This window comes from Ochotona curzoniae, unplaced genomic scaffold, assembly GCF_017591425.1.
Source record: "Ochotona curzoniae isolate NIBS_2020 unplaced genomic scaffold, NIBS_Ocur_1.0 scaffold_4763, whole genome shotgun sequence".
NCBI lineage: Eukaryota > Metazoa > Chordata > Mammalia > Lagomorpha > Ochotonidae > Ochotona > Ochotona curzoniae.
The window spans coordinates 9,619,244-9,646,166 of record NW_024467123.1 but is presented as its reverse complement, the minus strand read 5'-3'; the positions used below and the strand labels follow the sequence as shown (position 1 = coordinate 9,646,166).

Sequence of the window (26,923 nt, the reverse complement as noted above, 5' to 3'; positions counted from 1 at the left end):
TAGTGTAGGAGCCAAAGTCCTCACTTGAGTGCACTGGGATCCCATATGGTCGCCGGTTATAATCCTGGTAGCACTGCGTCTCATCCAGCTCCCTGCCTGTGGCCTGGGAAAGCAGTAGAGGACGGCCCAAAGCCTTGGGACCCTGCACCTGCGTGGGAGATCCAGAAGAAGCTCCTGGCTCCTGTATTCGGATTGGCTCAGCTGTAGCCATTGTGGTCACTTGGGGGGTGAATCATTGGATGGAAGATCCTCCTCTCTGTGTATCTGCTTTCCAATAAAAATAAATAAATCTTAAAAAAAAATCCACATCAGACATTTTTTTTCAGGAACCTTTTCAGTATTACCCACTTGGAGCTATAGTGTTTGTTCCTTTCTTTCGCATTCCTCAAGGCCCTTTGTGTTCATTTCTGTCCTGTTGTCTCATTGGCCGTGCATACTTACCTGCTTTCCTCCTCAATGAAAGGTTCCCTGAGAACAAAGATTAGGTGTCTTTTGTAGTGCTTGTGTAGTTTTTGCTTATCAAATTGATGTTATTTATGCATTTATTTGTTGATTGACTGTGTTTTTTAACTCACATTTTTATATTTAAGGAAACATTTCAGATGAGCTCTTTTTTTAACTTCAGGCTTGATCGTCTTTTTATCTTGCTGGATACTGGCACTACTCCTGTGACAAGGAAAGCCGCCGCACAGCAGCTTGGAGAAGTGGTGAAGCTTCATCCTCATGAACTGAATAATTTGTTATCTAAAGTAAGACTTCTTTATTTTCTTCCCTTTTCAGTATCTTAGCTGTGTCCATGGTAGGAATAAAACCTAAAGGTGTGTAACTTACCTTAGTCTATTTAAACAATAACTTGGAATTTCTGAATTCTGTTAAATATCTTACATATCTGCTAGAATTCTTTTTGTAAATTTTGTAAATGTGGTTTTGACCACAAGATGTAAAAAAAATTTTGAATTAAGTTTGTGTTAAGAAATTTGACCACAGGAAACTTTTTGCCTGGGACAGATTTGAATGTGACCCGATTTGGTAATGGACAGGGTTGTTATTCAGGTTTGTTATTGGTCTGACTTGTTCTCAATGGCTAAGAATTATTATAGCTGGTAATTTTCAAATGTACATGTCTTATGGGAAGTGATTGAAAAATATGAAAGCTAGTTGCCAAAATCTTTGCTTCGTAGCAGCTGTTTGAAGCGGGGGCTTTGTCCTTTATTGGATCAGTGTTTTTCAAATCCTAATCCATGTTCTTCCCCTAAAGAAATGGCTATATATTTGGGTGGGGAGTTTATTTGAATTTTATTTTAATATTTATTACAAAGGTGAGGAGGTTGCAGACCCATGTGGCCTCCAGTTAGGATGGAGAGGGCAGCAAGGGGAAGGTGGGTGAGAACTGTTTCACTTTCCCTCCAGTGGGAAGCAGTGTGGGTAGGAAAAGGGAGGAGAAGGTATACCTCTCCTTGCTGTCACACTGTGTCAGAGGGGGCAGAAAGGATGCTTTCATCTCCTTTTAAAATTTTATTTCTTTTTTGATATGTTTACACAGTTGATCAGGATGGGAAGGGTCGAGGAAGAGAGGAAAGTGTGTGAGAGCATGATTTCCAAATTTTATTTTTCTTCCTCCTATGTCTGTGGGAATTGGGGTGATACGGGGAGAAGCCGCAGCCAGCCTCCCGACTGCCTCAGTACTCGGGGATGGGGAGCGGCCTCCTGACATCATCCCAGGGTCCTTGATGTGGAACATGCTCTCAGGGTTTTGCTAAAGTGGTTTTGATAGTTCTAAAAATGCTGTTGATCTCACTAATCCAAGGATGAGGAAACCCTTCCAAGGTCCATTGGCTGACATAATCTACCCTAGAGTCTCCATTTGCCCAGATATTGACTGTCATTGTTTGGCAGGGGTAGTTGTCCAATTTGTTCTGCTCTCCGTCCTCTGCCATGATACCAGATGTCCTCTGCAGGTCTCAGTGCACTCCCATATCCTCCGTGTGCGTTTGGGTATGCTCTCCACGGCTCTGTCTTAGACACTGAGGAGACCCAGCTCTGACACATACAATCCATGGTCAGACTGCAGATCCTGTGGTTCTCCCTATGGTTGAAGTTCTGAGTCTAGTGGCTCAGTTGGGGGGAATCCCCAAAGAAACTTCATCTGAAGTAATCCCAGGCTTGTGTGTGCTAGCCAGTACAGGGTCTGGCTAAATCTGTCACCCAAATCAGTCTACTCACACACGAGTAGTTGTAATTGCTGGGTCAGTTCTGTCACTAGCCCCATCTCTTACGCAAACCAGTGGATTCTGCTGCCCACCCCAACCCAGCCCACTATACACTGGGCCCTCATGTATTCTTGCAGGAACTGTAGCTTAATTGGAGCAACTTCCAGCAGCCCCCACTAGGCCCACACCTAGCCCTGGTTCCTGTGCTTGCCAGTATGTGCAGCAGACTGGCTCAGTCTGTCCCACATGCTATTCAGTTCTTGTGCACATCAGTGGTTGTTGAAGGTCAACCCAGCTGACCCCACTATCCAGCCCTCACTTATGCTGCGAAGTGCTACTGCCTGTCTAGGGAGGCCTGTCCCGTGCCTGCTTCTCATGCTCACCAGTGGGAGTTGCAGCTCACCAAGGAGGTGTCCATGTTTCCTTACTGGGCCCACTCCAATCCTGGATCTTGTATTTTCCAGATACTTTGCAATCTAGCTTGGTAGGATTTGCCCTTGACCCAGCACTTGCCAGCCATGCTGTGACAAAACCCAACTAGTCTGTGGTTACTTTGGCCCATGCATGCACCAAATAACCCAGCCTAGCTCTCTTCCTCACCCAATTCACATGCAGGCCAACAGATGTTTTTAGCCCTGCCTGGCTTGGTCTGTTCCCAGTCCCAGTTTTCATGCTCATCAGTGGGAGCAGTGTCCCAGCAGGGGAGCAAGCACTACCCCTACTTCTGGGCTTGTCCCCACTTCTGGGCTTGCACCCATTTGCCCCCCGATCTCATATACTGCCTAGTGCATCATGGCCCACCTCACCTCAGCATTTGCAGATGGGTGCTGTAGACTGGCTAGGCCAATCTGCCCCTAGTTCTAGCTCATGCTGGTGGGTGTTACAGCTCAGCCAGCCCCTAGTCCCTGTCCTAATGTGAGCTGGTTGTTGTTGTAACCTGACCCAAGCTGTCCTGGTTCTCAGATCTGCCAGTGGTTGTTATGAATTGGCCTAGCATGGCCCATCCCCAGACCTGACCCACACATATGCCAGCAGATACTATAACCTGTCCTGGCCTGGGCTGCTCACCTGCAGGGACTGTGTTCTGACAGAGGGGTTCCCCAAGCTCCTCTGTCAGGCCACCTCCTGGTAGCAGATCTCATGCACACCTGTGGGTCCTTGGTCCAGATTGAACTTAGTCCACCTCCTGTCATGGCAGGAACAGTGCCCTTGCCCAACCGTTCCACACCCATTCTGGTTTTTACTCTTGGGTGCTACAATCCAGCCACACCTGGTCCACGCCCAGCTCTCACATGGTTCAGTGGATGGCGAGACTTATCCTAGCCCTTCCTACGCCCACCTTGGCTCTCGAGTATGAGTGGGTGCCGGAGTCTGGCCATGTCTGGCATACCCCACCCCCATGCTGAGGGCCATTACAGCTATGTGCAAGCAAGATTACTGCCCCAATTTCAGCTCTCATTCTCACAAGTGAAATGCCTGGGTTCCCCAGCCCAGCCTTCTGAAGCCTCATCTTCCAGAGGGGTGGTGTGCTGGCCTGGAGCTCTGCCCAACCAGTAGTAGTGTCCCAGTCTCCTGGAACATGTGCTAACCTGGAACCTTATCCTTCCCTCCCACTCAAGATCTAAGCCCATTCAAAGTTCCCCAAGCCTAATCCACACCACACCAGCATATTATCCTAGGACTCTCCCTTTTTTCCTCCCACGCCTCCCAGGCCCACTCTGGCTGCCTTGGTGTGAGCCCTCAGGTCTCTTGCACACCCCCACTGGCGCTATCCCTCAAGTCCCCTTGGAAGCCCGCACCTGCAGGTCCCCAGGTGCTTGTGCGCCTTCAGGCCTTGGTGGGTGCAATCCTTTTGTTCCTTTAATATCACCTTTGAGGCCTTTGTGGGGATGAATGTTCCAAGGGTGTTACTTGAGTGTTGTAAGTTGTCAGATGCATTCTACTAGAGGTAAGAAATTCCAGGGTCTGTTTGCTATCCATGTCTGTCCAAGTGTGCCCACAGACGGAGGTAGTTATTGTAGAGCCTGCCCTGGAGTGTTGTTCAGCATGTCTTTCAATCTTTGGTGAAGTCCTAAAGCCTTCTGTTGGCTTAGATGAGCATCTGCCATGTTCCTCTGGGTATACTCTCCATTCTTGCATAATGGTCAACCACTGAGACGGTTTAGTCCTGCAACATGTGCTGGTGTTGGGTCACATGTCTGTGTGATTTTCTTTGATCAGGGATCAAGTGCAGTGGTCTAGTTGAGGAGCCCCCTACAAAACCTCACCTGAGGTGATCCTTAGATCTTGTTTTCTTTTTTTTTTTAATTTTTTTAAAGATTGATTTATTTTCATTACAAAGTCAGATATATGGAGAGGAGGAGAGGCAGAGGGGAAGGTCTTCTGTTTGAAGATTCACTCCCCAAGTAAGCACAATGGCTGGTGCTGTGCCTATCCAAAGCCAGGAGCCTAGAACTTCTTTCCAGGTCTCCCACATGGGTGCAGGGTCCCAAGGCTTTGGGCTGTTCTCAACTGCTTTCCCAGGCCACAAGCAGGGAGCTGGATGGGAAGTGGAGCTGCCGGGATTAGAACCGGCACCCATATGGGATCCTGGCGCGTTCAAGGCGAGGACCTTAGCCACTAGGCTACCACGCCGCTGGGCCCTAGATCTTGTTTTCATGTGTGCTAGCTGGTACAGGGTTGAGCTTAGTCTTCCCGCGGCACCATCAAGCACACACACCAGTGGGTGCAGCTGCCTGGTCAGTCTCGCCTCGAGCCTTGGCTGTCACACAGACCAGTGTGTGTGCTGTGGCTTAGTCAGTGTGACCCTGAAGAACCCTTACCTGGCTTTCAGGTATGCTAGCATGTGCTGTGGCCCAGCGTAGCCTGGCCCACTCCCAGCCTCAGCTTTCATGTGTACCTGTGGATGCTGTGGCCTAGTTGGGGTGACCTCAGATAACCCCCACCAGTCCTGCCCCCAAACATGGCTCTTGGGAGTGCTTGTAATTGCTGTAACCTAGTCTGGCCTGTTCTGCTCCCAGTCCCAGGTCTTATATGGGTGGGTGCTTTGGCCTGATTCCCCTACTAACCCCGCCCCCCCCTTTTTTTTAGATTTATTCGTTTTTTTATTAGAAAGGCAGATTTATAGAGGGAAAGATCTTCTGTCCACTGCTGCATTCCCCAAGTGGCTACAATGGAACTGAGCCCATCTGAAGCCAGGAGCCTGGAGCTTCTGCTTGTCCCATACTGGTGCAAATTCCCAAGGCTTTGAGTTATCCTCTAATGCTTTCCTAGGCCACAAGCAGGGAGCTGGATAGGAAGTTGAGCAGCTGGGATATAAACTGGCACCGATATGGGGTCCTGGCAGATACAAGGCAAGGATTTACCCACTAGGCTACCGTGCTGGGCCCCAGGTGGTTTTGATAGTTCTGAAATGCTTTTGATTTTGTTGATCCAAGGATGAGGAAATCCTTCCAAAAGTCATTGGCTGACATAGTCCACCTTAGAGTGTGTATTTGCCCAGATACTTATCAATGCTTGGCTGGGGTAGTTGTTCAGTTTGTGTCCTTTTTTCCTCTGCTATGGTACTAGATGTCTTCTGTGGGCCTCAGTGGACTGCCGTACCCTCCGTATGCATCTGAGCGTGCTGTCTACTACATTGTCTTTAGCAGCTGAGGAGGCCCAGTTCTGACATGTGTTCCATAGTCAGACCACAGATGCTGCAGTTCTCGGCATGGTTGGAGTTTAGTCCAGTGGCCCCATTGGGAGTTTCCCACAATAAACCTCATCTGATATCTGCCAGCCAGTATGGGGTTTGTGTCAGTCTGTCACCCAAATCAGCCCAAGAGTTTTTGTAGTTTTAGAACTATGTCCAGTTTTAGTTAATTTTTATACGTGATATATGTGGTCAATGTTCACATTTTTTTCAAATTTATTTTCATTTAATTAGGAGGACACAGAAAGGGAGGGATAGAGAGAGATTGTCCTCTGGCTCATTCATCGAATGGCCGAAACAGCCAGAGCTGGACCAAATAGAAGCCAGGAACCTGAAATTCTATCCACATCTTTCAATTGGTTGAGGGCCATAAACACTGAATGCCTGCTGGATCTGACACGATGACTCAGTGGCTAAATTTTTGCCTTGCCAGTGCCCCAATCCCATATAGATGCTGACTTGAGTCCCATCTGCCCCTCTCCTGATCCAGCTCCCTGCTTATGTCCAGGGAAAGCAGTTGAGGATGGCCCAAAGCCTTGGGATCCTGCACCCAGGAAGAAGCTCTGGGCACCTGGCTTCAGATTGGCCTAACTCTGCTATTGTGGCCACTTGGGGAGTGAATCAGCAGATGGAAGATCTTCCTCTCTGTCTCTCCTCCTCTCTGTATATCTGCCTTTCCAATAAAAATAAATAAATCTTAGAAATGAAGAAACCCAAAAGCAGAAAGCCGGTTCAGAAGCAGAGAAGTTCGAATTTGAACTGTCACTCTGCTATGAAGGATGCTGAACTGGTGGCTTAACTTGTTACACTGCAACATCTATCTCCTTAGCATCATTCTCGGGTTGTGGCTATCTGCTTGTCTCAGCACCATTTGTTCAAGACTATTATGTCCCCACTGAATTTTCTTGGTACCCTTGCTAAAGATTATTTGAAGACAAACAAGTTTATTACTTCCGGACAATAAATTCAATTCTGTTGATCCATTTTTCCATCATTTTGCCAGACTCTCTTGATTAGCATTACTTTTGCAATAAATTTCAAAACTAAGCTTGAGTGTATTGACTCTTTTCCAAGATTTACTTTTTCCCTTCCTTCTTTCTTCCTTCTTTCCTTCTTTTCCTCACTCCCTCCTTCCTTTTTTCCTTTCCTTTTCCTTTTTCTCTTCATCCCTCCCTCCCCCTTTTTTAAAATTTCATTTTATTTTTTATGATTCTATGTTCTTTGCATTGCTGCATAAAATTTAGAATGGATTTGTCCTTTTGTCCATTTCTTCCCAAAAACTATGTGGAGTCTTAATAAAAATTGTGCTGCATTTATAGATGGATTTAGGAGATTTTTGCTCTGTATGTGTGTTTTAAGGTCTGTTTCTCAACCTTACTAAAATTTTTGAAAATTTATCTTATTTATTGGGAAAAAAGATTACAGAGACACAAGAGACTGACAGAGAGCTTAGATCTGCGCAAGGGCCACTATAGGCCTTGGAACTCGGTCTGAGTCTTCCACATGGGTGTTGGGACCCAAGCATTGGGGCCAGTTCATAATTCGCCAGGAGCATTAGCAGGGTGCTGGATCAGTAGCAGAGCAGTCGGGACAACAGCCAGTGCCCATGTAGGATGCTGGCATTGTAAGTGATGGTGTGGCTTGACAGTACTGTCCCAGTGTGACTATACTGTCCCAAAGTTGCTGTCTTTCTGACAGGGTTACATCCGTCCTTTGATTCATAATTGTCTATTTACATCTTTAATTTCTTAAACAATTTTTTATTTTATTATTCAGTTCCATAGGCTCTGGAATTTCCCTTACCCCCTCCAAAACCTCTCTTTTCCACTTACTTCCTCTATATTGTTACAATTGTATGTTCCTCATGAACAGTCACAAGTTCATCATTTTGCTATTTACATCTTTAGTTTCAACAGTATTTTTAGTATTTGTAGTTTCTGGTATACAAGTCTTATACATGTCTGTAAATCTCAAGTAGACAAAGTTGCTGAAGTATTTTTCTGTTTTTTGATGTTGTTATCAATGAGATTGTTTCCAGATGGCCTACTATATGGGAGTGCAACTGATTTTTGTACATTGATTATATCTTAAAACTTTGCTGAACTTATTTATTAGTTTGTATATGAATTTCAGCTCTGATTTAAGTAAAGGAACTTAATATGTATTTTGCTTTCTAGTATATTAAGTAGCTGTGCTATTACTAAAATATACCTAAGTATTGTTTTATTGAAAGCTTCTACATTTTAAGGTGATAGTGATACTTTCTGTGAATGTAGTTTAGTAATCTTAAGATTTTTTAAAATGTATTTGCAGAATTGCTTAATTATAGCTTAGTTGCAAGAATGCTTGTGTTTATTTGTTCTATCTTCAGCAGACAATAATTTTTCTTACATAATTTCTGTCCTTTTTAAAGGTTCTAATATATTTAAGGAGTGCAAATTGGGATACCCGGATTGCAGCAGGACAAGCTGTGGAAGCTATAGTGAAAAATGTACCCGAGTGGAATCCAGTGCCGAGAGCCAAACAAGGTGCCTTTCATTGGAAAACGTAATTTGAAGTGAAGCCCTAACTATAATATGTATTTTATACTTTAATACTTTTAACTTAAAGCTGTAATTTTCATGCTAGCAGGTACAGAGAGTATGTTGAAAATGGTGGTTTTTCCACCCCCCAACCCCACCTTATAAGATGCATAATCTGGATGAAGTATTTTCATAGTTTTTAAAACTGTTCTGTGGTTTGCTTGAGTAACAGAGATGATGGCATTTGCTCAAGGAATTTATATCCTAAGGGAAGAATTAGGTGATTACAGTGTAAATAGTTGAAGCAATTTATTTTTCTCTTATTGTTGGGAAAATACTATGGTGTAAATAATTTCTTTAAAAAAAATTTTTTTTCATTGTAGTTAATTTCTAAATCTAGGCACAGTTATTTATGGATTGTATGGATAGGCTACAGTCTTGAGTCTAACTTTTTGGTGTGCTCTTTACATGTAGTGGTGAAAATTTGTATTTGTTTTCTGATTATAACGGTATGTATAAACGAATTGGACACTTTTTAGACAGTTGTAAACTTGTATGTTTTAACTAAATGAAAATTTAATATTGGAATGAACTATAAATGGGAAATAAATTATGTTGATTTTGAATCAGTTTAGTAACTATCATTTTCAGCATTTTTTAAAAAGATACATTTGTTTTTATTGGAAAGTCAGATTTACAAATAGAAGGAGAGACAGAGAAAGATTTTCCATCTGCTGGTTCATGCCCCGGCGGCCACAACACCGGAACTGAGCTGATGCAAAGCCAGGAGCTTGTTTTGGGTCTCCCACACAGGTGCAGGGTCCCAAAGCTTTGGGCCATCCTCTACTGCTTTCCTAGGACACAAGCAGGAAGCTGGATGGGAAGTTGAGCAGCTGGGACATGAACTGGTGCTCCTATGGAATCCATTTCATAAAGGCGAGGACTTTAGCTACTAGGCTGCCATACTGATCCCTACATATTTTAGCATTTATAGCTGGGTAATGTGTTTTGGGAATGAATGCTGAACATTTTATAGATGTTTTTAGGACTCAAGTGGATATGCAGTACTAGCATTTATCAGAGTGTAATTTGCTCGAGAATACAATTTATGCTGTTAAAGGAGCAGGTACTTTGCTTCCTAAATATTCCTCAGATATTGGGAAGGGTGATGTATATTTTTACTATTTTTAGAATATAAATTTAAGAAATATTTATTCATTATATATTGGAAAGTTAGAATTACAGAGATAATCTGCTGTTTCACTCCTCAAGTGGACACAATGGCCAGAGCTGAGCTGATTTAAAGCCAGGAGCTTCTTCTGGGTTTCCCATGCAGGTGCAGGGTCCCAAGGCTTTGGGCTGTCCTCTCTTGCATTCCCAGGCCACAAGCACAAAGCTAGATGGGAGGGAAATGGAGCAGCCAAGATACAAACCAGCACCCGTATGTCATCCTGGCACGTGCAAGGCGAGGACTTTAGCTGCTAGGCTACTGCACTGTGCCTGATGTATATTATTCTTAACTTTATTAATTTTAATGCTTATTAGGCTTAAATATATTTAGATATCAGCATAAATATTATGCAGTTTTTTTGTGCAAATGTTAAATATTAGGCTTATATTGGCCTTGTTCATGAATACATTTTATGAATATTTTGTGTTACATTTTTTGTTATATGCATAGTTTATTTTTAAAAAGTGTTAACTAAACATACAGGAATATTTATTAATATACTTTAAAAGTTTATTCCCTGTATTGAAGGAAAATACATTTGCAACATCTTATAGACACCAACTTTACAAAAATAGAACTTCTAGAAGCTGAAATGTACTACAGTAGATTCTGTAGTTTACAGTTTAATTACTGAATTGGAATTTATTCTTCCTGTCTCTCCCACCTCCCCTAATGTGGCAGTTATTACTCTTAAGCTAATGACATTCAAGCATATTGTAGTACTACAGATCCTTAAATACAGTACACACTGCATATTTATTTACTAACAGAGCAAGTATCCTGTATTTGTTGTAGCATAATTATTTCAGATAAGTATTTGACTTTAAGTACAAATAGAATTACAACATCCCATGATTGTAAACATTCACCAAAGAGCTTCCAGAGTGAGAGGAGTAACAGAGGCGGCCCAGGAGTCAGTCCAGTGTTGCTCAGTCATTTGGATACTGCTGAGACTGCTAATGGGAACAGCGAGTTGAAGGCAAATCATCATAAGCCTTTCTTGTACATCTGTAAGAAAGCAGTACTGTGTATGTATCTTGAGTCAAAAACTGAAAGTCATTCTAACGTTCACGTTAAGCACAGTTTCGCTTACCTGAAAAATATTGAGTTATACTCAGCAGTATATATGATTCTTAACACTAGAAATTAAAAAACACTGGTGGGTCTCCAGTTCCTTTTGTAGCTACAGAAGGAGTACTGAGTTCCCACTGATGCTAACAGGAGTCGCTCACGCATACCAAGGGTGGGACCTCCCCGAGGGCCACGTGCAACCGCAAAGCTTGAGGCACGGCTATTGCTTCTGTCAGCAGATGCTATACAAGCAGATTTAAGGCTGAATTCGGCTTAGAGTTCATTCTTCTCATTAAGGGTCTTTCTATGTAGATCATGTATACAATCCAGAATGCCCTAAACGGAGGTGTGCAGTCCCCAGATGCTTCTGAAGTGTTACTCTCCTTACAGTTGAGTCATTGTCAGTGTATTTACTTAAAGCCATTTTTAAAAATGCATTTGGGATTTGAAAACTCTTGTCATAATTTCTCCAGGATTGGCATCCTTTTCATTTTCTAACTTTTGGCCAATTTCACATTTGTCAAATTCTTCACTGCAGTTCTTGGGCAGTTGTGATGCTGAATTGAAATAGAAAAAAAAAATCAAAAACATAATCACTGCCACCCACTTTGGGACAGGCCTGTTTATAAAGAAAACGGCATTCCTGGAGTGGATGGGTAACTTGGGAAGCCCTCCGGCTGAGCGGGATAGCTCTCCAGGGCCGCCGCATAGTGCACCTGCTGTAGCAATGCTGACTGTGCTGCAGCATTTTGCTGTGGCTCTTGCAAGGATGACTGTGAAGGATTCTGGGAAAACCCAGGGATTCCTGGGAGGGACAGAAGGTCTGGGAAAAGAGAACTGCCTGCAGCTTGAAGTCCAGACAATAAACCAGCTTGTGCAACGAGCACAGAGTTGAAATTGGAACTGAACCCTGAAGCAAATCCTGGGAGGACAGGGGCTGGGGATGGCACTGTGGCGGCAACAGGCAGTGGGGTGACAGCTGCAACCGTGGAGGGTGCCTGCAGCCCAGGGAACGAAGGGAGGGCCAGGGTGACACTCAGGGCACTACAGACAGAAAAGCCAGGGTACAGGGGTTTGAAGATGACAGAGGCCCTTGGGTGACCGAGAAGAGCAAGGGACAGCAGTGGACAGGTTGAGGGGGAAAGGTGCTGCCGATGTTGGTACTGCAGCAGAAAGCCCCGAGAGAACAGCTGCTGTGGAGTGGGATAAGGGACGGAGACAGAGGCGGAGGGGGTAGAGGCTGACGAGCGGCCTATTAGTGACCCAGGAAGAGACGCTTATGGGTTAAAAAATGGGTTACCAGTTAAAGGAAAATTATTGGTTAAAGAAGTGAAGGGTGGAAGAGCAGTAAACACTGGAGCAATAGGAGCAGAGGAACCATGTGGTGGAAGGGAAATGGAGGAGAGGGAATTGGAACTGTTTAAAGGAGTACTCAAAGTGGAGAGCCCTGATAATGTGGGGTTAAAGTAAGAAGACAGACTGATGGGCACTGATGTTGAGGGATACTTGCGGCCCAAGATCCCTGACAAACCTAAAGTGCCATGAGCGGGATTCATGGGATGAGACGGGCCTTTGAAGGCCGAGGGGGTAGGATTCACGGCCTCACTTTTGATCATAACTGGGATTGTGGTGACAGCAGGTGTGGATGGAAGGTGCAGTTCTGAGGGACCTGCGTGGGGTCCATGTAAAAGGGCGACAGAGGAACCACAGCTCACTGGCACAGATGCTGAAGACGCAGGAGTAGTCAGTGGAGACTGGACAGGCAAAGTAGGGGCAGCGGAAGTGGAGTTAGCCACAGGAGACAGCAGGCTTGGGAACATGGCCAACCCTGGAGTGGAAGACCTCTGGGGAGCAGGCATGGCGGAGGGGGCATAGCACTTGTTAGGGGCTGAGGCAGCAGTATCAGAATTGGCATTAGTAAGAGAAGACAGTGAAGTCAGCCCACTTGTAACAGCAGATAAAGCAGAGGGGTTCACTAAACTGAAGTCATTTGATGTCGAAAAGCCTTTTAAAGCAGACAGAAGAGGACTGTTTACACCAAGCGGACCAGCAACACCAGGAGTGGAACTGCCAGCAGTGATGGGAGTTGGGTTGGATACTCCCTTGGATGTTGGTGTTAAAGGCCAAGGGAGACCCGCAAACACTGATGACAGTGAAGAGTTGGGATTGCTGGTAGAAGCGGCAGTGGAGTTGGCTGAAAAAGAGAGGATAGTGAAGGGAGCAGACGTAGAAGTAAGAGTTTCACCGGAAGTCAGAGCAGCCCAAGGTGCAGATGTGGCTTGTGGGGCTGGGCTGGGCTGGGGGTGTATTACATTTGATTATATAATGTTTCCAGTCAATCTACTAGTAAACTCATGCTTTTGCTTTTATATTTTCTACTGTTTAACAGTATAGTGACAGCATGACATTTAACACTATATTTATTTCAATTTGTGAATTCATTTTCATGTCACATGCTTTCATTGTTAGAAACAGTTACATATATGGTACCCAGTATTCTGATGGATTGTCAGAGATCACCAACCTAATTTATCCACACAGGGCAAAGGATTAATCTATTATTAATCAACAATTATTTTTGTAGTTACTCTACTTTATGTGTTTCTTAACATACTAGCCACATACCTTGAATATTTTCATTACACACTTTGGCTTACATGGTTAAATTAATAATTTTTTACTTAATCTAGAACCTTCTTCAGAAAGCTGCATGGAAGATTCATCTACTACAGATCGATTGAATTTTGACAGATTTGATATATGCAGATTATTACAACATGGTGCCTCTCTTTTGGGATCTGCTGGTGCAGAATTTGAAGTCCAGGATGAAAAATCAGGTATGTAGTAAGTAGTCCTATGCAAGGTAATTTCAGTTTTGTGTTTTCTCTAACTAACTAGTCAGATATATTAGTGATGTCATGAAATGAGAACTGACTAAAGTTTACTAGTTAGGAGGGTGTTGTGAATGGGATAGATGAAGCAGCAATTTAGTTCGGCTAAGTGTTTCAGTATATGCTGAATATATGCATAATTCATAAATAATAGTATTTCAGTAGCAGCTTTATTGTATAATGCAGAAATTGTAAACTACTCAAAGGTCTTAGTATTTTTTTTTTAATATTTATTTAATACTTTTATTGCAAAGTCAGATATATAGAGAGGAGGAGAGACAGAGAGGAAGATCTTCCATCCGATGATTCACTCCCCAAGTGACCGCATCGGCTGATGCTATGCCAATCTGGAGCCAGGATCCAGGAACCTCTTTCGGGTCTCCCACATGGGTGTAGGGTCCCAAGGCTTTGGGCCATCCTTGACTGCTTTCCAGGCTACAAGCAGGGAGCTGGATGGGAAGTGGGGCCGCCAAGATTAGAACCAGTGCCCATATCGGATCCCGGAGCATGCAAGGCAAGGACTTTGGCTGCTATGCTACCACGCTAGGCCCTATATAGCACATTTGGTTTATCTGTTTGTTAGTAGACCCTGGGGTGGATTTTGTATTGTTGCAGAATATGTAATAATGTACAGCTATTTGGATTACTACTTTTCAGCTTTTTTGGATATATCGGAAGCAAATTGTTGAATCAAATGATAATTCTATTTTTAAGTTTTTCAGAAACTACCATGGTTTTTCATAGCAATGGTACTATTTAACAGTCTCATCAGTAATATACAATATATTCAGTTTTCATATGCTTTTCAATACTTGCTCTTTGATTATAGCCTTATCTGTGTGTGATGTGAAACTTGATTGTGATTTTGATTTGCATATTTGTGATAAATGATGGCATCAGCTAGATTTTTTTCATGTTTTTAATTAACCATTGTTAATTTTTTGGAGAAATGCCTATTTAGACCCCTCACCGAATGTTTCTGGTTGGGTTATCTTTTTTATGAGTTGCAGGAATTTTTTATTTAGGACTTATTTATGTTTTCTGTATCCTATGGGTTATAAGTTCATTTTCCAAATGGTTTCTTTACTTTTTTTTTCCTTTATGATTGTTTGCAAAGGATATTGACAGGGTGGGAGGGAGAGGAGAGAGATGGAGACTTTCCATGCAGTGGTTTATTGTCCCCAAATGGCTGTAAGCACTGGAGTTGACCAGATCAGGGCCAAGAACTCTAATTGGATTCTTCATATGGGTGGGACCCAAATACTTGGACAATCACTGACTGTGTTTGTGGGCGAATTAGCAGGAAGCTAGATTGGAACTGGAGGATCTCTGGCTCAAATTGGTACTTGTATGTGGGATGTTTGTCCCAACAGTGATTTAACCCCCTGAGCCACAACAGATGCGTAAGACTGGATTCTGTTACGTTCTTCCAATGTTTGTTATTTGTCTTAGCAGGTGTTTAATGTGACACAACTTAAAATGGAAGCCTGTTCCACTTTGTGGTGTGCAGTGGCTTGAATCTCAACTTTAACTTTGGGATTTTTGCTTTAACTACAGCATTTCCAATTGGTGCTGTGTGTACATACAGTTCAGGGCTCATCTGGAAATTTGTGTTGAATTTACTCAGAATTTTGCCTTCGTTCCTTGACTATTTTTACTTTCATTTTTTGTTTGATTTTAATACTGTTTACATAGCTGAAAGTTATGCAAGCCTATTTGTGCCTCTGTCCAGGGTGGGGAGCATCGAGGTATAGAAGAAAGTGGGAGGGATAAATGTCTTGGTTCTTTTTTTCCTCCTGTGTCTGTGGCAGGGATTGGGCCAGTTCACTGCTGCTGTCAAACTATATAAGCATGTGGGGATGGGGAACGGTCATGTGATGACACTCCCAGAGACCCTGATGTCGGGAAAGTGTTCCGAGGGTGCTATTTGAGTGGTTTTGATAGTTCTGAGACATTGTTGAATCGTTACACCAGGGTGGAGAAAATCTTTGTAAGGTCTGTTGGCTGACCAAGTCTACCTCAGTGCATCCCCATACCCTGGAGAGTGGTCCAATCTGTTCTGCTTTCCATGTTGTGATGAGGCAGTTGATGTCCCCTGCTGGCCCTGATGTGCCCTGTGTGCATCTGCCAATGTTGTCCACCTCATAGACGTCAGCCACTGAGGGCGCCCAGTCCTGCTAGATGTACTCCAAGGTCGGACCACGTATCTTATGGATTTACTTGTGGCCAGGGTTTGAATCCAGCAGTTTAGCTGGAGAGTCTCCCAAAACACCATACCTGGGGTGACCTCAGACTTGACTCTTGTGTGCACCATCTAGTGCATGGTTCGATTTGATTTGTCATCTGTACCAGCCAGTGGACTTACAGGTGGATGCAGCTGCTTGATCAGTTCTGCTGGCCCGGCCCTATTGCTCACATGAACCCACAGGTGCTATAGCCTTGTTGGGGCAACCCCAAATAACACCCCCCTCATTTCCGGCTCCAGCCCTGTTTTTTTTTGCCTGTGCTAGCATGTGCTGTGGCCTAACCAGCTGATCTTACATCCCATCTGGCTCTTGTGCATACCTGTGGGTGCTGTGGCTAACCTCAGCCTTGCCTACCCCAGACTTGGCCTACACATATGCCAGTGGGTGGTGCCACCTTGTCCAGTCTCACCTGCTCTCAGCCTTGACTCTGTGCTCACCCATAGAAGTTGCAGCCTAGGCCCAGCATGATAGCCTAGTGGCTAAAGTCCTCACCTTGCACATGCTGGGATCACACAGGAGCACTGGTTCGTGTCCTGGCTGCTCCACTTGCTTCCAGCTCCCTCCCTGTGGCTTGGAAAAGCAATCGAGGATATCCCAAAGCCTTGGGACCCTGCACCCATGTGGGAGACCTAGAAGAAGCACCTGGCTCCTGGCTTTGGGTCAGCTTAGCACCAGCTGTTTTGACCACTTGGGGAGTGAGCCAGTGGACGGAAGATCTCTCTGTCTCTTCTCTTTGTGTGTCTGACTTTCCAATAAAGAAAAATAAATCTTTAAAAAAAAAAAAAGGCTGCAGCAGCCTAGCAGATGGGTGTCCAAAGTTCCCCTTATCAGGCCCGCTCCCAGGTTGCCAGGGGATGCTGGGTCCAGTCTGACAGGGCTCCCACTCAGTCCTTGCCTTTGCAATGGGTGCTGCAGTCTGGCGCAGCCTGGCCTGCCCCCAGCTCTGGCCAAGCTACATGAGCTGGCTAGTGTTGCAGCCCAACCCGTTCTGGGCTTTGGTGCTTTCGTTTGTGGATTTTCCTTTTCTACTTTGTAGCGGCTATAATAGCTCCTAACTTCAGTTCTTCCAGCCGGAAAAATTGAATTTTATTCTCAAGTTTTAACTGCCTCATGTATCATGAATGGAGTCTGCTGCTTTCAGAAAGGCTAAAAGCTACAAAAAGGTGAAACTCATCTAGTACCATTTTTTTTCTACCTACATTGGCAGCTGCTCCAAATAAATTAGATGCTTATTTTGTTTTCTCTCACTGTCTCTAAAATATTTTGCCCAATTTTTAAAAAGATTTTTTAAAAAAGATTTATTTATTGTTGTTGGAAAGTCAGATTTATAGAGAGAGGGAGAGACAGATAGATCTTTCATCTGCTGATTCACTCCCCAAATCGCTGCAATGGCTGGAGCTGAGCCGATCCAGAGCCAGGAACCAGGAGCTTCCTCTGGGTCTCCCATGTGGGTGCAGGGGCTTAAGGCCTTGGGTTGTTCTCTGCTGCTTTCTGAGGCCACAAGCAGGGAGCTAGATGGGGAGTGGGGCATCTGAAGCACAAATTGGCACTCATATGGGATCCTGGGGTGTGCAAGATGAGGACTTTAACAACTAGGCTACTGTGCCAGGCCCTGGCCAATCTTTTTCAACTATGGAGTGTGAACCCAGCTCGACCTTACCCCACTATAACTAGAAGAATGCAAATTTTTATTATTTTTAAGTTTTTTTTTTTTTTTAATGTTGTAAAAGTTTTCTGGGCCCTGATCAATGGCCTATTTGGCTAATCCTTGCTTTTCAAGCGCTGGATCCCATATGGGTGCTTGTTCGTATCCTACTTCCCATTCAGCTTCCTGCTTAAAGCCAAAAAAATAGTGGTGGACGGCCCAAAGCTTTGGGACCTTGCACCTGTGTAGGAGACCCAGAAGAAGGTCCTATTTTCTGGTTTCAAACTGGTTCAATTCAAATCATTGCAACAATTTGAGCAGTGAGAGATGGAAGATCTTACAGTCTCTCCTTCTCTCTGTAAATCCGCCTTTCCAAAAAATAAAATCAATCTTTTTTTTTAAAGTCTCCAAATAATTTAGAAACCGTTATTTTTAAAAATCTATTTGAAAGTAAAAATTTTCATTTTAAGTTGATCTTTTGATTTTTGCAGTGTGACTGTTTTCTACTGATGGGTTTTCTAAGGGTTTTACACATTCATAATCTGTAGTCTTTTATTTCTGTATCTTTGTTATTTGGCCTGTTAGAGCCATTTTGTCTCAAGACAACAGAAAGGGTCACACTTGGATTGAGTATTTGTATTTTTGAGATTTATTTTTCTGTCTGGATCTGTTGAATTGGGGACAGATGTTTATAGAGCAGTGGAGAAAGCTCTTAAGATGGCACATTCCATGGTGGAGTTCCTGCACTGACTCCTGTGCTTTCAGGCCAGCTTCTTGCTAATGCTTACTTGTTCTCTGTCACCTGCTTTGGAGCTGCTCCTCACGCTAGCCTGGCCCAGCTCTGGTTGTTCACAGGAGTTCGTGGAATGAACCAGTGATTGGAAGATCTCACTGTTTCTGCCTTTGAAATAGAAAAAAGAAAACTAACATTTTTAAAAAAAGATTTATTTTATTTTTTTTATTGCAAAGTCAGATATACAGAGAGGAGGAGAGACAGAGAGAGCGCAACGGCTGGAGCTGAGCTGATCCTAAGCCAGGAGCCAGGAAATTCTACCAGGTCTCCCACACAGGTGTAGGGTCCCAAGGCTTTGGGCCATCCTCGACTGCTTTCCCAGGCCACAGGCAGGGAGCTGGATGGGAAGCGGGGCTGCGGGGATTAGAACTGGCGCCCATATGGGATCCCAGTGCATTTAAGGCAAGGACTTTTACTGCTACGCTTAACATGCTGAGCCCGACAACTAAATTAAAAAAAAAAAATTAAAGATTGATTTATTACCGTTGGAAAGTCAGATATATAGAGAGGAGGAGATACAGAGAGGAAGATCTTCCATCCAATGATTCACTCCCCAAGTGGCTACAATGGCTGGAGCTGAGCCAATCTGAAGCCAGGAGACAGGAGCTTGTTCTGGGTCTCCATGTGGGTGCAGGGTCCCAAGGCCCTGGGCTGTCCTTGACTGCTTTCCCAGTTTACAAGCAGGGAGCTGGATGGCAAATGGAGTAGCCGGGAAGAAGCACCTATATGGAATCCCGGCAAATGCAAGGCGAGGACTTCAGCCAATAGGCTAGTGACGGGCCCAATCAGAACTCTTTCTTCTTTTTTTTAAATCTAGATCTTTCTGAGAAAGTTATGGGGCATAGCTATAAAGTGTGCTTCCAAAGATATGATGTGTTATATATTTTATCATTGACAGTGGGGCAGTTGGTGAAATAGTGAAAACTTGCTAGGATATTTCGCAAGCTTGTACAGTATTTTTTGTTGACATTTTAGGTAGTGGAGTTTATGATATGTTCAGGGGTCATTGTCAATGTGGATTTTTCAGTTGCCAGAAAAGGTGTTTTAATAGTTTATTACTTTAATGCAGTTTGAGTTGCATGTATTAGAAAATGCTTAGCTGGTTTGCAAAAATTGTATTTTTTGTTTAAAGGTGAAGTGGATCCTAAAGAGAGGATAGCACGCCAACGAAAACTGTTACAGAAGAAACTTGGCCTTAACATGGGAGAAGCAATTGGAATGAGTACTGAAGATCTCTTCAATGATGAAGATTTGGATTATACCCCAACTTCAGCAGCCCTTGTAAACAAACAACCTGTAGGTAAAATGTTTGGTTGTTTGATTGCAAGCAGTAGTATAAAGGATTTGTCTCGTTGTGCTTATGCAGTTAGAAACTTCAAAACAGAAAACTGTGCTTAATTCTGCTGAGTGCTCTTGAGTTTCAGTGTAATTTAGTGTGTCTTCACTGAATTTCTGGTGATAGTTTGTAAAGTGATAGCAACGTAGTCCACAGCCTAGACATTAGACTTTTTTATTTACTTTTATTTATTCTGAGAGGGAGGGAGGGACAAAGGGAATGGTAAAGAGAGGAAGAGAGCGGGCGTGCACAAATGAGCTGCCATCCCGTGGTTCACTGCCCAAACTGACACATTGCAGAAACCCAGTTGCATGAACTGCTATTGTTGTCTCCCAAGGGTCTGCATTAGTAGGAGGTGGGAGCTGGATATTATAAACCTAGGCACTCCGGTGTGGGACTGGACATCTTAATTGCTAAGCCGGATGTCTGCACTGATAATAGACTTAAAAAAAAAACTGCGACAGACATTTTAGGAATTACTGGGATTGAAAGATTTAGTTGTCTTAATTGCTTTTTTTTTTTGGTCTTTTAGGACGAAAAAAAGTAATTTTGGGGAGAATGAATGATAGTAGGGTTATATAATTAAGAATAATAATAGAAGTCTTTAGAACTATGACTTGTTACTTTTTTTAAAGTTTTGTTTTTGCGGGGGAGGTGAGGGGTAGTCAGATACACAGAAAGTAGGAGACAGAGAGGAAGATCTTCCATCTGCTGATTCACTCCCCAAGTGACTGCAACAGGCGGTCCTGCGCCTGTCTGAATCCAGGAGCCAGAAGCTCTTCCGGGTCTCCCACATGGGTGTAGTATCCCAAGGCTTTGGGCTGTCCTTGACTACTTTCCCAGGCCACAGGCAGGGAGCTGGATGGGAAGTGGGACAGCTGGGATACGAACTGACACCCATATGGGATCCTGGAGCATTCAAGGCGAGTACTTTAGTTGCTAGGCTACTATGTCAGGCCCACTTAATTTTTTTTTTTTTTTTAAAGAATTGCAGAGAGAAAGAGAGATTGAGATCCCCTAGCCCAATAATTCATTCCCCAGATGGCTGTTAACAGTCAAGGCTGGGTCAGGTCAGAGGCAGGGGCTTTGTGTGGATCTCCCACTTAGGTAGCAAGGGTCCAAGCAGTTGCTTCATGTTCTGCTGCTTTCCCAGATGGGTTAGTAGGTAGCAGCACAGAAAGCAGAGCAGACAAGACTCAACTCAACACTCCTGTTGGACATTGGCGCTGCTCCGCTGCACTGTCGCCCTGCTTGTGCATATTACTAAGCTGTTACGTCAAACAGTTGAAGGCCTGAAGAAAACTGCTCTTCCCCTTGAAAAAATACATATGTCAGAGCAGTCTCCCATTTCACAGGGTCAGACACTCTTTCCCCTGTCTTCCAGTTGCTGTTTACAGTACCATAGCATTATTAGGAATTCTTGCTTTGGAGACAGGAATCCTTGTTTGCGCCATCTTCCCTGTTGACCTTTCCGTTTGTTTCCGTTTGTTTGCTCTGTGTGTCCTATAGTCATTGGAATTTGATTTTTTTTCCATACTTGATCTTAGTCAAAAGGCTGAGAAGTGATGATTTATGTTTCTGAGACACAGTTACTGTGATGCATAACTTTTCCCTGTAACTTTCATAGATGAGAAAAAACTAGAGTCAGATACTAGAGAGGAAAAGGACAGGTTTAAAAAGGCAGAAATGCAATGACAACTAGAAAGGAATAGGAAATTGAGATGAAAGAAAGCATAAAATAGCATAAAACAGGAAGAAACAGAATAAAAATGTAGTAATGTGGAGGTGGCATTGTGGTGCAACAGGTTAAGCTTGACAGTGTTACAGGTATCTTATTTTGCAATACAGACTCAAGTTGTGGCTGCTTTGCTTCTAATCTAGGTTCCTGCAAACACACCTGGGAAGGCAGGTGAACTTTCTCAAGCATTTGTGCCCCTCCCCACGCCCATAGGAGACTTAGGTGGAATTCTCTTTTTTTTTTTTCTCTTTATTCCTTTTCTTTTCTCTCTTTCTTTCTCAGTTACAACGTAAGAGAGAGACAAATCATCCACTTGTTGATTTAGTCCCAAAGATGGCTATAATGGCCAGGGCTGGGTCATGCTGAAGCCAAGAGCTTCATCTTTGTCTCCTTTGTGGGTGGCTGGTGCACAAGTTTTGGGCCATCTCCTTTTCCTAGACCTTTAGCAGGGAACTGAGTCAGAAATGGAGGAGGCAGAGCCTAGGGCCCATATAGGATGTTTTACTCGCTATGCCGCAATGCTGCCCTCTTCCTGTTCCCACCCCCTACAGAGTTCTTTTCTCTGTTTCAGAAGTTTGTAGAGTTAACCTGTGGATGAATGATCTCTGCCTCTCGGTCTTTCCTTCCCACTGTGACATTCTGCCTTTTAAAAAATATACTAATGTGCTCCTAATGTGGGTAGTTGAGCACGTTTTTAGTAAATGAATAGGTATAGGGACCAGACTGTACCTCCTTATTCCTGGGCTGTGTAGCCAGCTAATCTCTGCCTGCAGTGCCTCAGTTCTTCCCCTTCTGATCCAGCTCCCTGCTTATGGATTGGGAAAGCAGTGGAAGATGGCTTAAGTCCTTGCACCCCTGTACTCCTGTGGGAGTCCAGGAAGAAGCTCCTGATTCTGGCTTTGGATTGGCTCAGCTCAGGCTGTTCGGCTATTTGGGAAGTGAATCAGTGGATGGATGATTCTCTCTCTTTTTCTACACTGTAAATCTACTTTACAGTAAAACAACAATAACAACAAAGAAAATGCAAATGAATAGGTATAGACAAAGTGGGTTATAGATAATCAGAGTAGTTGGAAACTGTGGATAGTACAGTTTGGGGTTTGTAAGATTCAGGTTTGACTGGTTTTATATATTATAGACCTTTAGGGGAAGGAAGTTCCTTAAAGTTTGTTATTACCATAGGCCCATCTTATCTTCATTGCTTTATATATCTTTCACCAGTTTCTGGATCCATATTGCAGTGGGACATCCATGCCAGTGACCCTAATTGATAGTGGAAATGTAAATTTCATTTGATTCTCACAGTTAGGCACTGGAAAGATTTGTAGTCTTGGGTTTAAAGTGTTTCTTTACATAATTTTCAAAGTGTTGTTTCAGGATGGAAAAGAAGGCAAAATGAGTGGATGGTGAGTGGTTAAAGGAAATTAGCACATGGACTCATTTGAGTCTAGAATTCTGGGCTGCCCTAATATATTATGGCTATAATTATTTCCAGCTGTTTTTAACAGATGAACTATGATTCAATTTCTGTTATTAACATCCTTTTTTCTTGTGACTTTAAGTGGTATTATGGCTATTTCGAAGTCTCACCTCTTTAAAGTCCTCTGTGTTGGGACCATACATTAATATTAAGTTTGTGGCGTTAAGACAGTTAAACTCTTGCATGTTTGATGAGATGTGAAAAACCAGGAGGAGGAGGAAGAGAATGAGATTATGATACAGCTAGAGTGGAGGAGCTTGGGGCTGTCAGAAGGCATGTGACCAGTCTGTATAACCTGGAACTGTTAGGTTAATTGTTTTTTGAGACGCAGGCAATAGGTATTTATTTTAACCTCAAAAGTTTAAACTGAACATTCTTTTATTCCTTTAGACTCTCCAGGCAGCTGAATTGATTGATTCAGAATTTCGGGCAGGAATGAGCAATAGACAGAAGAACAAAGCTAAGAGAATGGCCAAATTATTTGCGAAACAGAAATCCAGAGATGCAGTGGAAACGAATGAGAAGAGGTAGTAATCTTTCTCTGCTTTTCACCTAAAAGGAGTGTTGCTTTGTGGCTTGACTCTACTAACACAGGAGAAACCTTTTGTTGGTGGTGTAGCTGGGGAGTACCGTTGGTACTGTCCTGCTCCGTTGGTGGAGGTTGGAGGAGTTGTACTGTTAGGGACAGAGACCACTTGCCCAGAAATGTCATCTTGTGGAGCCTTTCTGAAAGCTTTTTTACATTTTTAAAGCAGTTCATTTTCAGTATATTTGAATGGAAGAGAAAATGAATGAAAATGAGAGAATGAGTATCTTCTGTCTGCTGATTCATTCCCTAAGTGCCTGGCACAATTAGGGCAGAGCCGGGCTAAAGCCAGGAGTACAGAACTCAGAGTCCCTGAAGTGCATAGTCGGGAGTGAAGTGATTGAACCATGAGCTGTCCAGGACCCATCTCAGCCAGAAGTTAGGATTAGAAGCAGGGCCAGGACACAACCCAAGCCACTTCAGTATGGGATGCAGGTGCCTCGAGTGGTATCTTAACGCTGTAACTATCATGTCAGAATGAGGGAGGGTGTTCTATGCTAAGGAAACAAGTGTAAATACATCACTTATGGAAAATTCAGGAAATGGAAGAGCATTGTGACTGGAATCAGTAAACACAGTGAAGAGTAATAGAAAATAAAATAAAGGGCCAGCGTAAGCCAGCTAATCCTCTTCCTGCAGTGCTGGCATCACATATAGGCACAGGTCAATTCCTGGCTGTTCTACCGAAAGTTGGGAACATTAACATTAGTAAAGTAAAAATTGCCATGATATTGTATCTCTAGATTGATGGCTATATTAAACTGTGACTAATAATCCAGGCTTGCTTGTTTGATCTTGTTGTAGAAGAGAACTCTCTGGGTATAGTGAATATCATCACTTTCTGTATGAATTAATAAAAGTGAATTTTTTTATATGACTTGGGGTCATTTCTCCAAGGATGGTTTGAAACTGTTTATATGCTGTTTGACGGGCTTGTTAAATGCAGATTATTGGGCTCAATTTACGCCTATTAAATTAGAATATTTAGTGTTGTTCAAGAAAAATATGTAATGGTGAATTAGTAAACCTTGAAAAAAACTATAAAAATAAGATTTTATTGCAGATGACAAAAATTTTTTTCTTTTTACATACTAGACAATATTCTCTGTTCAAAAACTAGGCACAAAGTGGTAAATTGGAATCATCTACTTGGTAGAATTTATTTGCATATATTCCTTATTTTTGTTTTTAACTTTTTCTTAAAGATTTACTTATTTTTATTTGAAAGGCAAATTTTACAGACAGAAATCTCCCCAAATGGCCACAGTGGCTGGAGCCGAGTAGTTCTGAAACCAGGAGCTTCTTCCAGATCTCCCATGAAGGTGTAGGGTCCCAAGGACTTGAGTCCATCGTGTCCACTGCCTCCCAGCAGGAAGGGTGAATTGAAAGTGGAGCAGCCAGGACACAAACGGGTGCCTATTTGTGATGCTGGCACTTGCAGGTGGTTATTAGCCTACTGAGCCATCACCCCTGCACCAGCTTCCCAGGTTCATTATTTATTTATTTTTTAAAAAGATTTATTTAATTTTTATTGGAAAGGCGATATACAGAGAGGAGAGACAGAGAGGAAGATCTTCCGTTCGATGATTCACTCCCCAGGCGGCTGCAACGGCTGGAGTTGAGCCAATCAGAAGCCAGGAGCCGCTTCTGGGTCTCCCACACGGGTGCAGGGTCCCAAAGCTTTGGGCCATCCTCGACTGCTTTCCCGGGCCAGAGGGAGGGAGCTAGATGGGAAGTGGGGCTGTGGGATTAGAACCGGTGCCCATATGGGATCCTGGGGCATGCAAGGCGAGAACGTCAACCACTGCGCCATCGTGCTGGGCCCCCAGGTTCCTTATTTTTATAAACTCATTGAGCTTGTCAACTCCTGAATTGTTTTTATTTTTTTTCCCTTCATATCAAGGATGAGCTTCTTTAATCAGAAAATCCAAAATCTGAGATCCTCTGCAGTCTGAAACTTTTTTGAGTTCTAGGATGCTGAGAATTTCCTTGAAATTCTTAGTGAGATTGTCTCGGAGAGCTTCATAGAGGTGACCTTAGAAAGTGCTGAAAGCATTGAGGGCACTTGCTGTGTGAATATCTAGGAAAAGACTATTCCAGATAGAGGGGGCAATTGCCTAGAAGTGAAAACATGTCTAGCAAATTCAAGGATAGAAGAAGGCTGACCAGTGTGGCTTCTTGATAGAATTAAGGATAAAATGTAATAAGGGACGAGGGGGGCTAGGATTTCTTTCCATACATCATAAAAATGAATCGCCAAACAAGTCACGTATGTTGAGATGGAAAGGGGAAATACAGAAAAAATGCTGTGTATGCTTTAAAATATGATGATGATTCTTTTAATACTGAGAATAGTAGTTTTACCTATGCTTTCCTTTGTTAAGTTTGGTGTTTTTGGTTAATGATACTTCCTCAACTTCTCTGCCCCTTTTTCTTGTCTGACCTCTGTATTTCCCAAGAAGTAGTAGGATTATATTGCATTGTTCAGCGCGTTTGTTTTCTCCAGGGTCTAAAATCTTGAAAAAGTTAATGTCATTCTGTGATAGATTTTGATTGTAGTTTCAAATTCAAAAGGAAGTTGTGAAGAGGAAGAAGAAATAATGTGTTAAGTGATAGGTCTAGCTTAAAAGGAATTCAGTGACTGCAGTGGGGTATGTTTTGCTCAAAAGTTAAGCAGAGCTGTTACTGGATAATGTAAGACTTTAAATCGTGCAAGCAAAAATGGTAAATAGTTTATTCTGAAGATAAAGTCTCCTGCGACCATTGTGATTCATATTCTTGATTTGCTTTTTAAAATGGTGACTTTTTCTGTTTTTAAGCAATGACAGCACTGATGGGGAGCCAGAAGAAAAGAGACGGAAACTAGCGAATGTTGTTATTAATCAGCCTGCAAATGATTCCAAAGTCTTGATTGATAATGTTTCAGACAGTTCATCCTTAATTGAAGAGGTACTGTTGAAATGTCCTCAGATGTCTTAAAGATACTCGATGTTTTTCAAGCTGATCATGATAGAGTATTAATAATGTTGAAAGACATTTTGGTAAAAATCTTGGTACTTTTTTTTGGAAAATAAAAACAAAACAAAACACAAACAAAAAAATTTTAAAGCCAGGTCATTATTATTGAGCTTGTAAATGAATATACTTTATTGAACTACTTAAATTGTTGGCATTAAGTAGGCCTTTTGAACTAGAAGTAATTCAGTTTTTCTTGTTCAGACAAATGAGTGGCCTCTGGAAAGCTTTTGTGAAGAACTTTGCAATGACCTTTTTAATCCTTCCTGGGAGGTAAGATTTCTTTATTATAGTTTCTCTCAAGCTTGTTTTTTGTACTATTGAAGGGAATAGTGTCAAGAATACTGGCCATGTTCACTTGTGGCATTCGTAGGACTCAGCACATTGAACATAGCAAACAGGCTGATTCTCACCTTTAGTGTCCTTTTAATCTTACAGTGGATTGTTCATTTCTCTTCACTTTTT

At 42.9% G+C, this 26,923-nt stretch overlaps 1 protein-coding gene and 1 pseudogene across 1 annotated transcript in view; one reads left to right on the top strand and one right to left on the bottom strand.

Moving 5' to 3' along the window:
* Positions 1-26,923, top strand: part of BTAF1 (B-TFIID TATA-box binding protein associated factor 1) — an 86,363-nt gene that overhangs the window by 9,857 nt on the left and 49,583 nt on the right. Inside the window, exons 2-8 of the mRNA XM_040970491.1 lie at positions 626-749; positions 8,318-8,432; positions 13,419-13,565; positions 19,436-19,599; positions 23,248-23,384; positions 26,263-26,392; positions 26,663-26,731. Of these exons, the coding sequence (XP_040826425.1) occupies positions 626-749; positions 8,318-8,432; positions 13,419-13,565; positions 19,436-19,599; positions 23,248-23,384; positions 26,263-26,392; positions 26,663-26,731 (886 nt within the window). The remainder of the gene's footprint in view (positions 1-625; positions 750-8,317; positions 8,433-13,418; positions 13,566-19,435; positions 19,600-23,247; positions 23,385-26,262; positions 26,393-26,662; positions 26,732-26,923) is intronic.
* Positions 11,155-13,368, bottom strand: LOC121149789 (annotated as a pseudogene).